The following is a 12,941-nucleotide window of genomic DNA, read 5'->3' as shown; positions in this document are numbered from 1 at the left end:
TTTGGTGTTTCTTTCGATTTCTTCACACCTTTGAGAGTAAATATGTAGATAAAGTTAAAGCATTAGTTTAAAATGTTTAGCTCAACAGGTTTCAGTGGGCCATAAAGTGTGGCCGACAGTTTGTGTAAAAGTTTCTTGAGTAAAAGGTTGTAATATAAAATATATAAGAGGATAAACAAATAAGAATTAAGGATACATAAGACATAACAAAATAGTTGTACACAGCGAACTGTTCTATGTGGACTGATAATGAGTTCACTGTCTTGCTGGGGAAGCATATCATGGGCAGACTATATGGCATGGTACTAGATTATCTGCGTGTCAGAGTTCTTGTTGTGAGTAAAGGTTGTTTGTCTAGGGAGTTACCACCCACATCATCATGAGGGACGCCTACAAGGAACGTTCCTTACAAAACTGCATTAACACCTTCATCACTAATATTTATCTATGTATGACAGTTTCTAGGTAAATTAGAAATAAGAGTGATTAAAGATAGAAAGTTCAATGAAGAGTTGTGAAATTTATTGTGTGTAATGTAGAAACATGTTTCCCATTACTAATATTATAAAAGATTCTTTCTGAACTTTTCCTTTTTTGTTTTCAGGTGAAAGAAAATTTTTAATTTACAGAAAAATGGCATGGCCTGTTGATTCAGATGACTCACCAGAGTCTGCAGAAGGAAATGTTACTAGCAGCACAGGTCACTTAAATGAACTACCATATGGCTCACAAAATTATGCACGAGGCGCTGTAGGCTTTGTACCCTCAAATGAAAGAAGACTAAGCCAGCTTGATATGGGGGACCTGAGGATTTCAAATCCATATATCAACAGGATAAGGAATGGTCGTAGGCATTCAATAAGTGACTGTAATCCAAGTAATGCTCAACAATCTGGAAGTAACAATAACATTGCTCAAAGGCATTCTGTGCCATGCTGTCACATTAATCCTAATGTGAGGCATAGTTGTTGCTTCCATATTAATAGACGCCTTTCGCTGCAAAGTTTGAATATAAACAGAAGAAATTCGTTTCCTCAGAACTATATTCGTGACTATCATAACCCAGAGAGCAGCACATTTGGTTACACCAATGCTCGTCCAAGCTTAAGTGTTAGCCATTTGTTTCTGTTTTGGAATGAAAATTTCCAGGCAGATCGGTACTTGCAACAAGCTGTGTCTGCTGCGGGACCTGAATTTTTCATGAGATTTTTGGCATCTGAGATGGATCGCCAAGGCATGCAATTTCCTGATGACATGTAAGTTGCTCATTTGATATTAAGACAGTTGATTTTTGATAACTGGAAAGCTGAGTATTATTTGTGCATGAAACTTAATGCATACTGCATTACCTAACAAATAATATGAACCCTTTTATTTCTGTGAAATGTCCAAAATGCTTTATGGCACCAAACTTAAGTATTTTTATTTTTGTGGAGGACATACCGAAATGTCAGATATTGGTAACATAGGCTGTAGAAAGTACTTTTATCTTTTTCTTGAATAGGCAGAAAAATTATTGACTTTCTGAAAAACCAGACTCCCTGCTAATGTTGTGAACCTGTGGTGCAATTGTATCATGACTGCAGTCTGTGGATTGCAGTATAGAAGTCTAAATGTGTGACCGAAAGGTGGCGCAGTGGTTAGCGCACTGGTTCAAACCCATGTCCGGCCATCCTGATACAGATTTTCCATGATTTCCCATGATTTCCCTAAATTGCTCCAGGCAAATGCCGGGATGGTTCTTTTGAAAGGGAACGGTCGATTTCCTTCCCTGTCCTTCCCTAATCCGTTGAGACTGATGACCTCTGTCGGGTCTCCTCCCCCAAACAACCCAACCTAAATGTGCTATCCATTTAAAATGGAACATTTTTTTGGAAAGACATGATCCTAATACCACATTCCGTGAACAAGGATGAAATCACTCGTCCCATACTAATGTACACCTATTGGATATCTATGTTGTCTTAGTAGTCCATATAGTTATCAGTAAATGTTATGCCGTTAAGCTGTCAAAAATTTGTGATTTGAATCTGTGTAATTATTTTCAGCATGCAGACTAATTTTGTGCAGCTATCTGACACTCTGTCTTGTACAAGCCTCTTCAGCTATCGTTAACTATACACCACAGTGAATCCTATAATGCCCCATTTACAGAGTGGGACTTCCTCAGTGCCCTAACATGTTGCCCTAACACAGCTCCTGGGCCAGATCAGATCCACAATCAGATGATTAAACATCTCTCATCTGACTAAAAGTGTCATCTCCTCGCCATCTTCAATTGGATCTGGTGCGATGGCATCTTTCCATCGTAATGGTGGGAGGACACCATCATTCCAGTGCTCAAACTCGGTCACAACCCGCTTGATGTGGACAGCTACTGGCCCATCAGCCTCATGAACTTTCTTTGTAAGCTGCTGGAACATAGTGTGTCTGCGATTGGGTTGGGTCCTGGAATGACATGGCCCATTGGTTCCAAGTCGGTGTGGTTTCCGCCATGGTTGCTCTACCACTGATAACCTTATGTCCATTGAGTCTGCCATCCAAACAGCAATTTCCAGGTGCCAACATTTGGTTGCCGTCTTCTTTGATTCACTAAAAGCGTATGACAAGACCTGGTGACATCATATCCTTGCCACATTATACGATTGGGGTCTCAGAGGCCCACTCCAGATTTTTGTCCAAAATTTCTTGTTGCTTCGTACTTCCTGTGTCCAAGTTGGTATCTCGCTTCACCCCCCCCCCCCCCCCCCCCATATCCAGGAGAATGCGGTCCTGTAGTGCTCTGTATTGAGTGTATCTCTATTTTTAGTGGCCGTTAATGGTCTTCTAGCAGCAGCTGTAGGGCCGTCCGTCTCACCTTCTCTGTATGGCAGACAACTTCCGCATTTTGTACTCCTTCAGCAGTACTGGTGTTGCTGAGACTCATACAGGGAGTCATCCACAAGGTGCAGTTGTGGGCTCTAGCCCACAGTTTCCAGTTTTCAGCTGCAAAGTCGTGTGTTACGCACTTGTCGGCATTGTACCGTTCATCCAGAACCAGAACTTTATCTTAATGATGATCCATTCACTGTTGTGGAGACATATTGAGTCATAGGACTGGTTTTTGACACCCGATTGACATGGCTTCCACACCTTTGTCAGCTTAAGAGGAAGTGCTGGCAGCACCTCAGTGCCCTCCGTTGCCTGAGCTACACCAGCTGGGGTGCAGATCACTCTGAGCTGCAGCAGCTCTAGAGCCCTTGTTCAATCCCGCCTTGACTGTGGGACTCTGGTTTATGGTTTGGCAGTACCCTTAGTGTTGCATTTACTCGATCCAGTGCACCACTGTGGCATTCGCCATGCGACAGAAGCTTTCAGTAAGAGTCCGGTGACCAGTGTGCTTGTGGAGGCCGGAGTCCCTCCATTGCAGGTTAGAAGTGCACAACTGCTGGCCAGTTACATTGCACACGTTCGTGGTTCTCCTGTGCATCCAAATTACTGTCTCCTTTTCCCACCCATGACTATTCATCTCCCACATCGGCGACTCAGGTCAGGGCTTCCAATTGCAGTTTGTGTCCGATTCCTTCTTTCTGAACTGGAGTCCTTGCCTTTACCACCTATACTTGAGGTCCATTCATGTACACCTCCATGGTGTACACAGAGGCTGCGGCTTTGCCTGGACCTTTCACATGGCCCTAAGGACTCGGTTAACCCTGCAGCTCTCCACTGCTACTTCCTCTAGATTCTTCAGTGTACCGAGGCCATGAAGTGGTTTACACTGATGGCTGATGATCACCTCGGATTCGTGTATGTCCATGTAGGACATACTGAACAGCATTTCTTACCTGATGGCTGCAATGTTTTCACTGCTGAGCTGGTGGCTAAATCCCGTGCTCTTGGGCACATCTTTCTGTGGACGGACTCCTTGAGCAGCCTGCAGGCTATTGACCAGTGCTAACAGTGCTAATCTCGTCATCCTTTAGTAGCGACTATCCAGGAGTCCATCTATGCCCTGGAACAGTCCAGTTGTTGAGTGGTGTTTGAGACCCAGGCCATGTTGGCATCCCAGGAAATGAACTTGCCAACAGGCTACACGGAAACTGCTGATGGAGATTGGCTTCTCTGCAACTGACCTGTGTTCAGTACTACGCTGCAAGGTTTTGTGGTTTTGGGAGACGAAATGGCATAATCTCGGTACACACAACAAACTACATGCCATTAAGGAGACAATGAATGTATGGAAGACCTCCATCCAGGCCTCTCGCCAGGAATCTGTGGGTTCTCTGTCGGCTTCGCATTGGCCATGTTTGCGTGACACAGAGCTACCTCCTGTGCTCGGATGACTCGCCTCGGTGTTGGTGTGGCGCTCGGCTGACAGTGGCTCGTATCTTGATCTGTCCTCTTTTGGCTGTCCAGGGATGTACGTTTCAGTTACTGAACTTGTTGCCATTTATTTTAGCTGACAATGCCTTATTGGCTAATTTAGTTTTATGTTTTGTACTTGAGAGTGGGTTTTACCATTCTATATCAGTTTTAGTGCATGTCCTTTGTCTTCTCCACTCTTAATGCTTTTAGGGTGGATGTTTTAATGTGTCACAGTGTGGCTGGCTTTTCCTTTTATTCTTGTGGTCAGCCAGCCATGGTCATCTGCTCTTTTGTTTTTATCCCTTCTACCTGTTTCTTGCTTCTCCCTGTGGTTATTTTTTCCTGTTTTGTCTACAGTAATGTTGGTTGCCCTTCTGTCATTCTTCTGGTTCTTCCTTTCTCCTGTTGTTGTGCTGTACATTTCCTTTCTTTCCTTCTTTCTCTTGTGTAATTTTACCGGGAACAAGGGACTGATGACCTCGCAGTCCCCCCCGCATACACACACACTAGCTCACTTTTAAACCAACAAACGAACCTCTTCAGATATGCATTACTGTTGACAGAGTACATCCAATTGAATCTGTTTCCAATAGTCAGAACTTGAACCGTCTCTACACGTTTTAACTCTCGGGCTTCCCTTCATTTCCAAAGTGACAGTTCCTTGATGCATCAGGTTGTGTTGTATCAACTTCTTTGGCCAAGCTTTCCATTTCTCATTTATTCATGCCTACTTTACTGTTTAGCACAACCTGAATTAATGACTTTAAGTTATAGCTTCTTGAGTGGCTTAATTTAGGAATGAACATACCTTATCACTGAGCCTCTAACCTCCAGCCTCAAACATTCTATAGTACTTTTATTTTGCAACTTTTCCTGATTAGTGCCTTCCTGGAGTTTTTCCTGTACCCTTCAGGTGCATTTCATTAATCAAAGTAGCATCTGTACTCCAAAACAGCAGCTACCAGTCATTTGTTATCCATGTAAAGAATACTGTAGACTACTGTTGGCTGTTGTAAAATATTTAGTGACTGGGAGTGTAACGAGCCAGCTGTACACATAGTCACAGTTTTATGCAAGTCTTGTATTGGATAAGGAAATCTCTACATGTGTTTACCAAAGGTAACAGGCCCTGCATGATGTGTGTTCATTACAGATGTTGTTGTAGACAGGTGCATATTATACCAGTTTCACAAATGTTAATCACGTGTGCTCCTATGTCTTCATTTATTTAAGAAAGGTATTTGAGGTAGGAAAATTGCATATGAAAGAAAATTAAATTTTTTTGTAAATAACTCATTCCATAAAATAAATGCTAACTGATAAATTGATACATTCAATATTATGAACTTTATTGGCAACATTGTACTACATGAGTCATTCTGTGATAAGTTTTTTTGTGAAGCAGATATAAATAAAAAATACACAATGCACATATATTCGTGTGAATGTCAGAATACAATAAATTCAGTTCCACCTCCTTCCTCCTTTTACTTCATACAAATTCCCACCTACCATGATCAGTTAACATAGCAATTACACAGAATATATATATGTATTAATGATCCATTTTTATACTTTACAGGTACAGGGACATAGACCAAAGTGGTGACATGCCGCCATCACTCACATACTTAATTGAAAGGTTTTCATCATCGCTGGAACGAGACATGATTTCGTATCTAGCGCTGAGGGTTCAGTTTCCTCTTGATTGGAGGTCTTTTTTCGCCATTGTTGATGGCATGAATAAAGTAAGTTTCAGAACTTTAATTATAGTAAAAAGCTATAGTCGCCAAAATCAGGTTACACACATTAGTAATGTGTGTCTCACATTGGTATTGAACTGTAGCCTTCATCAGAGCAGCTGTTAGAGGGCAGCATTGTGTGACCTTTGTTTGCTAGTCTAGATTCGCAACATTTATTTCATATTGTCCATTTTGACTATATTTGATTTTCTATGAAAATTCTTCTTCATAATTGTAAGTTCTAGTGACTAAATAGAAAGATTACCTTTTAACAAATTAGATAACAGGACATCTGGAACATAATTCAAATGAACTGCACAGTTTTCAATGGAAAACACATTGAATTTTTAGCTTTTCTAACTTGCATTGTACTTGAGTGATACCAACAAAATATGGTACAAAATCATGTGATTCAAATTAGAATGAGAGATAAAGGCAAGAGGCAGAACAAAGAGGAAACATAAAGATAAAAGGTGAAGGAAGTAAAATGCAGACAGATGTAAGGAACCTCTGTTTCGTCAAAAATAAAGGAAGAAGAAATTAGATGTCCAGATTACCAGTAAGAAAGAAATAGACTTGATCAACAGACTATTCTAATTGGTTTCTTATTTTCAGAGACATAATGTGTGGATAGTATGTATCTTCAGGAGGTAAAATTCCAATACTGTCGTGTGCATTTAAAATCCAGGTAAGTGCAAGTAGGAGCTGCACATAAAGGGTCTCATGCACACTTCATTCAGCATAGTCTGTATAACTTTGGGCAGGGAGGTTACCTTCATTGTATCAGATGCTATTGAATTTATCATATATTAAAATCCAGGAGTAAGGAAGACATCTATTTTTTTTTCTCCAAAAAAATTTGTGCCCTGAAATACAGGCCTCCAAACATGACACTGCGAACACCATTTTGAAGATGGGAATTACAGGAAGTTTTTTAAAATGCTGTATTTCTGTAAAAGTTGTAGATATTTTGCTAGTTTTGTAATTTGAAAGATAATTGCTTTCTGATTAGAATGGTATTCTCTGTTTGGACATGTCACTTCTTTTACTGCTGCCTTGTAAATTTTTTATATTTTACAGATTTTTTTTTTTTTTCAGAGGCCAATCCAGAAACGTTAGGACTTATCTGTTGATTAGTACCATGTAGTACTATATCCTCTGTTAAGGAGAGCTTCCACTTTGAAGTTGGACATGTTTTATTTTAAATTATTTTTTAACTTTCAGGAGTAATGTGTGTCTTAAGTGAAGTTGTTTCTTACTAATTCCTTTGTTACAATGTTTATTTCTATTCTCTTCGTTGCAGTTTTCTTTTCACTTTCATTATTGCAGATATTTTATAAACTGTCAGTTTCTTTGTTGTGGTTGTTCATTGCAGGTTTCTGTATTGTAGTTGTTCAGTGCTAATTCATTTACTGGAGACTTCTATGAAATCTGAGACCTTCCAGTGAGTTCTGTGTTCTTGTGAGGAATTTGCTAGTTGACAAAGTTGCAGTGTGTTTTGTGAAAAAGACTGTTTGAAATGTCTTCTGACTGGGGCCAAAGGAGTGTGAAGTGGCTGACTATTTGCATATCCATAACAGTGATATATAAGACAAACAAGACTTGTTCAGTTGGGAGTAAGTGATCTCATTTGAAAACTGTTTCAAAGTTAAGATGTTTCCAGTGATGACTTTTTGTGTTCTAAATGTTTCGACAGAATAACAACAGATAGTATCTGGACAAGGTGAAGCCTTCCATAGTGCAGATTTTGCATCGATAGAGGAAGAATAAAATACCCTGAATCAGTGACCTACAGAGGTAGGTGTTAGTCCTGTTAAGAAACCGTGGTCAGTGAAGTAGGGTTATAAGCTCTGTGCATCAAGAAAGTGCAGAGAAATTACTAAAGCTATGGATAAATACACTACAGCAAAACTGACCACACTCTTGAATGTAGAAATTCCACCTTCAGAAGAAAATGAACTAAAGCACTCCTGCACCTCTTGACAGAAATTTATCAGAAATATCAATTCAGTTGTTGAATATTGTGCATCCTACAGTGAAAAGGTGCAAGTTTAACTATTATTCCAGAGACATTTTCAAAGAAAACAATTTTGAACCACGTTCCTTCAGTATCGAAGTACATGGTAGACAAATAAAGAAATGTGAGGTCTGTAAATGGAGTCTTTGGTAGACCAGAGCCCTGTTATAGTCATCCTGTAGAAGCAGCTAAAGTTCAAATAGAGCAGTCATTTTATCTGGAAGATAAGTGGGACTGTTGTCACCAGAGTGCCAACAATACACTATAACTGTAACAATTGAAGGTCAAAAAGTTGTGAAAGTGAAGAGGCACATAGCTCGCAGTATTAAAGAAACTTTTGCAATTATAAGAGCAACTATACAACTTTAAATATTGGAAGCTCAAAATTTTATGCACTACGACCTAAGTGGGTAGTTCCACACCCATCTAGAGATGTCTGTGTGTACTGTGCGAATTTTGAACTTTGTATGGTAACTTTGAAGAACTTACTGGGCCATGTGACACATGGCACCTTTGTTGGGTGTGTGTGAAGTCATTAGCAGTCTGTTATGTAAAGTGTGACTTGTTTTAAGAATGTGGTGACTGCCCTGGAAGATGTAGCAGATAACTGCAGAAATTACATATGCTACAAGGGAGGAAAATAAACTGATAAAAAAAAAACTGTTGCCTTTGACAGTTTCATTGATGGACTTCGGAAGTGGTCAGTGAAAGCAGTAACACACCAGCCTCTGAAGAAATTGCAACACTGCCACATTGCAGAAGTGAAAGGGTGTGTACAGGCTGAAGAACTATTTAGGGCTGCACTGTGATTTTATTGAGAACTGCTCTGTAATTCTCCCACAAGAAATACAAGGTTATTATTGGAGTAATGACCAGGTTTGTTTTTACAGGAGTGACATATTTTCAAAATAAGACCACAAGTGTTGCAGTTACAAATGACGACACAGGACATGACTCGGCACATGATTTGCTAACAATGTGCAAAATTCAAGTGCAAACAGGGACAGAGTAGATCATTATTTCAGATGGTGCTCCTAATCATTTTAAAAATCATTAGCAGCTGTCTGAATTAAGCCGCTTGCACCAATTGACTGGATGTACAGTGCTACTGGTCACGGGAAGGGACCTTGTGATGGTGTAGGAGGCCTGCTGAAGTGACACCAGTTAAGAGTTAAACAAAATTCTGGTGAACTTTATGTTACTACATGGAGCAGCTGCTGGATATAGGTTTCCAGCTGAAGGACAGCAACAATGCCATCAGTGCTCACTTCCTGATCATAATGTTCTGAAAATTGTAAGTGCTCCAGTGCGTATTGGTTCAACATGAAGGCATCAATCTATATCAAAGGAAGAAACTGAAGCAGTGTAACACATTTTTAGTTCATTGACCGGCTAATTTCAGTACAAAACAGAGTGCACAGAAGTTGTATAAATTGAAACCTTAGTCTTTTGACCTCAATACTTCAAAAATGAGTCTCTTATCTTTCAAAACATAAAATTGTTAAATAGGGCTAGGGTTTGATTTTTATGAGCCTGTTATGTGATAATGTGGTAATAAAACAGGTTTTATGTATGCAAAAATGTCAATTGTTTATAAAACTTGTTCAACCTGAAAGTGGAAGCTCTAGTTTTCAGGGAATGTAGACCTATAGGGTACCAATCAATAGTAAAAATCAAAGTTCAGAACACTATAGTAAAAGAACTTTGACAGATAAATCCAAATGGAGGATGTCTTTGTAATCATAAAGCAATTATCTTGCAAATAAAAAAAAATCCCAACAAAATATCTAACACTGTTCCAGAGATACAGCATTTTAAAATTTTGTCCAAAATTCGCATCTTCAAAATGGTATGCGCAGTGTCATCTTTGGAGAGCTGTATCTCGGAGCACAATTTTTTTAAAATACGTGTTCCTTACTTAGTCCTTCATTTGAACATATACTACATTCAGTAACATAAGAGACTATGAAGGTAAGGTTTTCTCCTAACCTGCCTGAATTGATATGGACTTCACCATTCATATTATTAACTTATAGTGTGCTGCAGGTGGAAAAATGTCTGCAACTTACCTTATAATTGAAATACATGGCTGTAGCTATGTCTTAAGTTGCACTGAAAAGTGCACTTTTTTAATTTCTGATGGCGACTACTTTTGGACATGTATGTTCATTTTCAAACCATCTGTATTGTACATGTGATAATAGGAGACAGCCTATGTACAAAAACTGCCCCTGCAGTAATGATCAAAGTGGCACTATGGGACAGTTTTTGATTGTAGACTGTCACCTGTATTTATTACACTTACGATATGGATGGTTTAAAAATACACACAGGTTTCCGAAACTAGGCACCACCATGAAAAAAGGATTCTTTTCAGTGGAACTTAAGACGGGGCTACAACATTTATTTCAAATTTGTGTGTATAGATAGTTCATCCATTCTGGGAATCGAGAATCTTTATGGTTTTTGCCTTTCCTCGAAATCAGTATGGGAAACACATACAGATGGACAACAAAATGACCCTATAAGTGTTCAGTTTTTACTGAGAGAGATATGAAACCCAAAAAATAAAGAAAAATCTTTTTTCTTCCTCGGGGAGGAAAGAAGAGTCAGTTGGGAAGGTAAGAAAGGAAGGTCATGTTATTCAGACTCCAGGATGTGTGGAACCAACTTACTTTAAGGGTGAGGGGAAACTTTCCAACTCCTAAATGTGTGTGTGTATTAACAGTACTTGGCACATCATCTGCTATAAGTAAGTACATGTCAACCGCATTGCATCTTCGTAATTTTAGTTTTCTCAAGGGAATAAACCTTTCGATACAAACTCTAATTATTGTCTGTAAATTTAAGGGCCTCTGTTTTTCAGTTTGATGATATGATGATGATAGTGAACAACTCTGATAAGAATGATTCATGGGTAAATTAAATGGATTCCTTCCCTTTTTAAATTATTGTGCATTAATGTAAAATGCTAGGTTTGTTAATGAAATGTAAAATATTGACTTTATAGGAGGCTGTTGTTGTTTTTTTATTAGCCAATAGGTAACCCTTGACTGAAAATGTGGCAATGGGTGCCAGCTGCTGCAGTAGCTTCTCTCCATCCCCAAAATCTCCTGCTATGCAATGCCAAATTCCTGGAACCCATAACATACATTGCATTTCTTGCTCTCCAAGAACTAGAGCAACATTCACCTCAAAAAGCTCTTTACCCTGCTCACTTCCTACTCTCACCTTGAAGTACCACTGTCCACCACCTTCAACAACCACCATGTCCCCACGTAGCTGACAAACCCTGTCTCTCAGACCTACTACATTTACCCAACCCACCAAAACTTTCTCCCACCACCACTCAGAATCCAGAACCTAAACAAACCCGATACAGTCGTGTACCTTTCTTCCAGTAGCCTTAGCCCCACAGAAATATCAGTCTTTCTCAAAGACTTCACCTTCCACCCCACTCCCAAATTCAATCATGCAGGACTTTGTTAGAAACCTTCTATCCTCCTCCCTGTCCCTATAATGGACAATTTTTTTCACCACCAGTCCTACCAGTCAGACTCAACCAGACCAATGTTGAACCATGTCTAACTCAATTCACTCCTCCATCCAACCGTGATCCACCCCCACTGCCCATGAATCACCCCATTAACTTCCCAGAATTTCTTAGCCTCGAACCTTGTCACCATCATTCTCCAAATCCTTCAACATGCAAACTAACCTTCCATCCAGAGAAAGAAACCCAGTCCACCATCTAAAAACTGATCCCAACCTTGTAATCCTACCTGCAGACAAAGGCTCCACCACCGTTCTTTTGAACCACAAGGATTACCTGGTAGGACGACTCCATCAGCTGTCAAACATCCACCTACAAACCTTGGCACAGTGACCCCCCCCCCCCCCCCCCCCCCTGCGGGTCCGGGGATTAGAATAGGCCCGAGGTATTCCTGCCTGTCGTAAGAGGCGACTAAGAGTCCATCCCCCTCACGGGGGTAGTTAGCGCCTGCGTCCGGAGACGGACGGTTCCACGACCTATAATTGTGGTCTTTTTGGTTTTTCACTTCTCGTTTCTTCCTTCCTTTTGTTGGTTCCTTTCTTTGCTCTTCTCCACCTCACTGTCTTCCTTACTCTTTCCCTTGACTTCTCCTTGCCTTCTCATTGCCTTCTTCTCCTTGCCTTCTCATTGCCTTCTTCTCCTTGCCTTCTCTGGTCTCCGCCTCGGCGTTTGAGACAGTCTGTCCTCTTTCTCCCTCTCTCTTTTTCCTCTTCTTCCTTCCTCCCTGTGCGTGCCTGAAGGCCGACCCACGCGTTCGCATGCGTAGCCGGTGACGGGGTAACGCGTAATTCCCCGCCCTGGGTAGACATGTAAGGCACGCGTGTACCCCCTGGTAAAGGCCAGGCCCGGGGAGGGGTGATTGCCTGAGCTGATACCTTCTGACCATGCCGATTGGTCCCTCCGTCTGTTTCTCGGGAGGTGTGACCTGAGGTGTAAACATTCACCTAAGGCGGGAGTGCCCTCTGAGAGGGTCCCCACAAGGAAGGAGCGCGCCATCGGAGACACTGGCAATCATGGGGGATTCCTCCGCAATGGATTCTACTCCATCTCTCTCGACTTCTGCCCAAAAACGGAAACGTGACCAGCCACCAGTGACAAAAGTACTACCGCCTGCCCCACAGTTCCTCGTCGTTTCTCGATCTGAGGACGGAAAGGATTTTTCCTCTGTCAACCCTTTCGTTATCCAGAAGGGCGTAGATGCCATAGCCGGATCTGTCAAATCTTGTACCAGGTTGCGTAACGGTACCTTATTACTAGAAACTGAGAGTGCCTTTCAGGCACAAAA

General features: G+C 40.8%; 1 protein-coding gene across 1 annotated transcript in view; it reads left to right on the top strand.

Annotated features, from left to right (window-relative positions):
• LOC126187361 (uncharacterized) overlaps positions 1-12,941 on the top strand; it is a 58,030-nt gene that overhangs the window by 1,390 nt on the left and 43,699 nt on the right. Inside the window, exons 2-3 of the mRNA XM_049928397.1 lie at positions 605-1,256; positions 5,927-6,092. Of these exons, the coding sequence (XP_049784354.1) occupies positions 634-1,256; positions 5,927-6,092 (789 nt within the window). The 5' untranslated portion in view covers positions 605-633. The remainder of the gene's footprint in view (positions 1-604; positions 1,257-5,926; positions 6,093-12,941) is intronic.

Source organism: Schistocerca cancellata, chromosome 5 (genome assembly GCF_023864275.1).
Source record: "Schistocerca cancellata isolate TAMUIC-IGC-003103 chromosome 5, iqSchCanc2.1, whole genome shotgun sequence".
NCBI classification, from domain to species: Eukaryota; Metazoa; Arthropoda; class Insecta; order Orthoptera; family Acrididae; genus Schistocerca; species Schistocerca cancellata.
The sequence above is the reverse complement of the archived record's forward strand: the minus strand, read 5'-3'. Positions and strand labels throughout refer to the sequence as shown.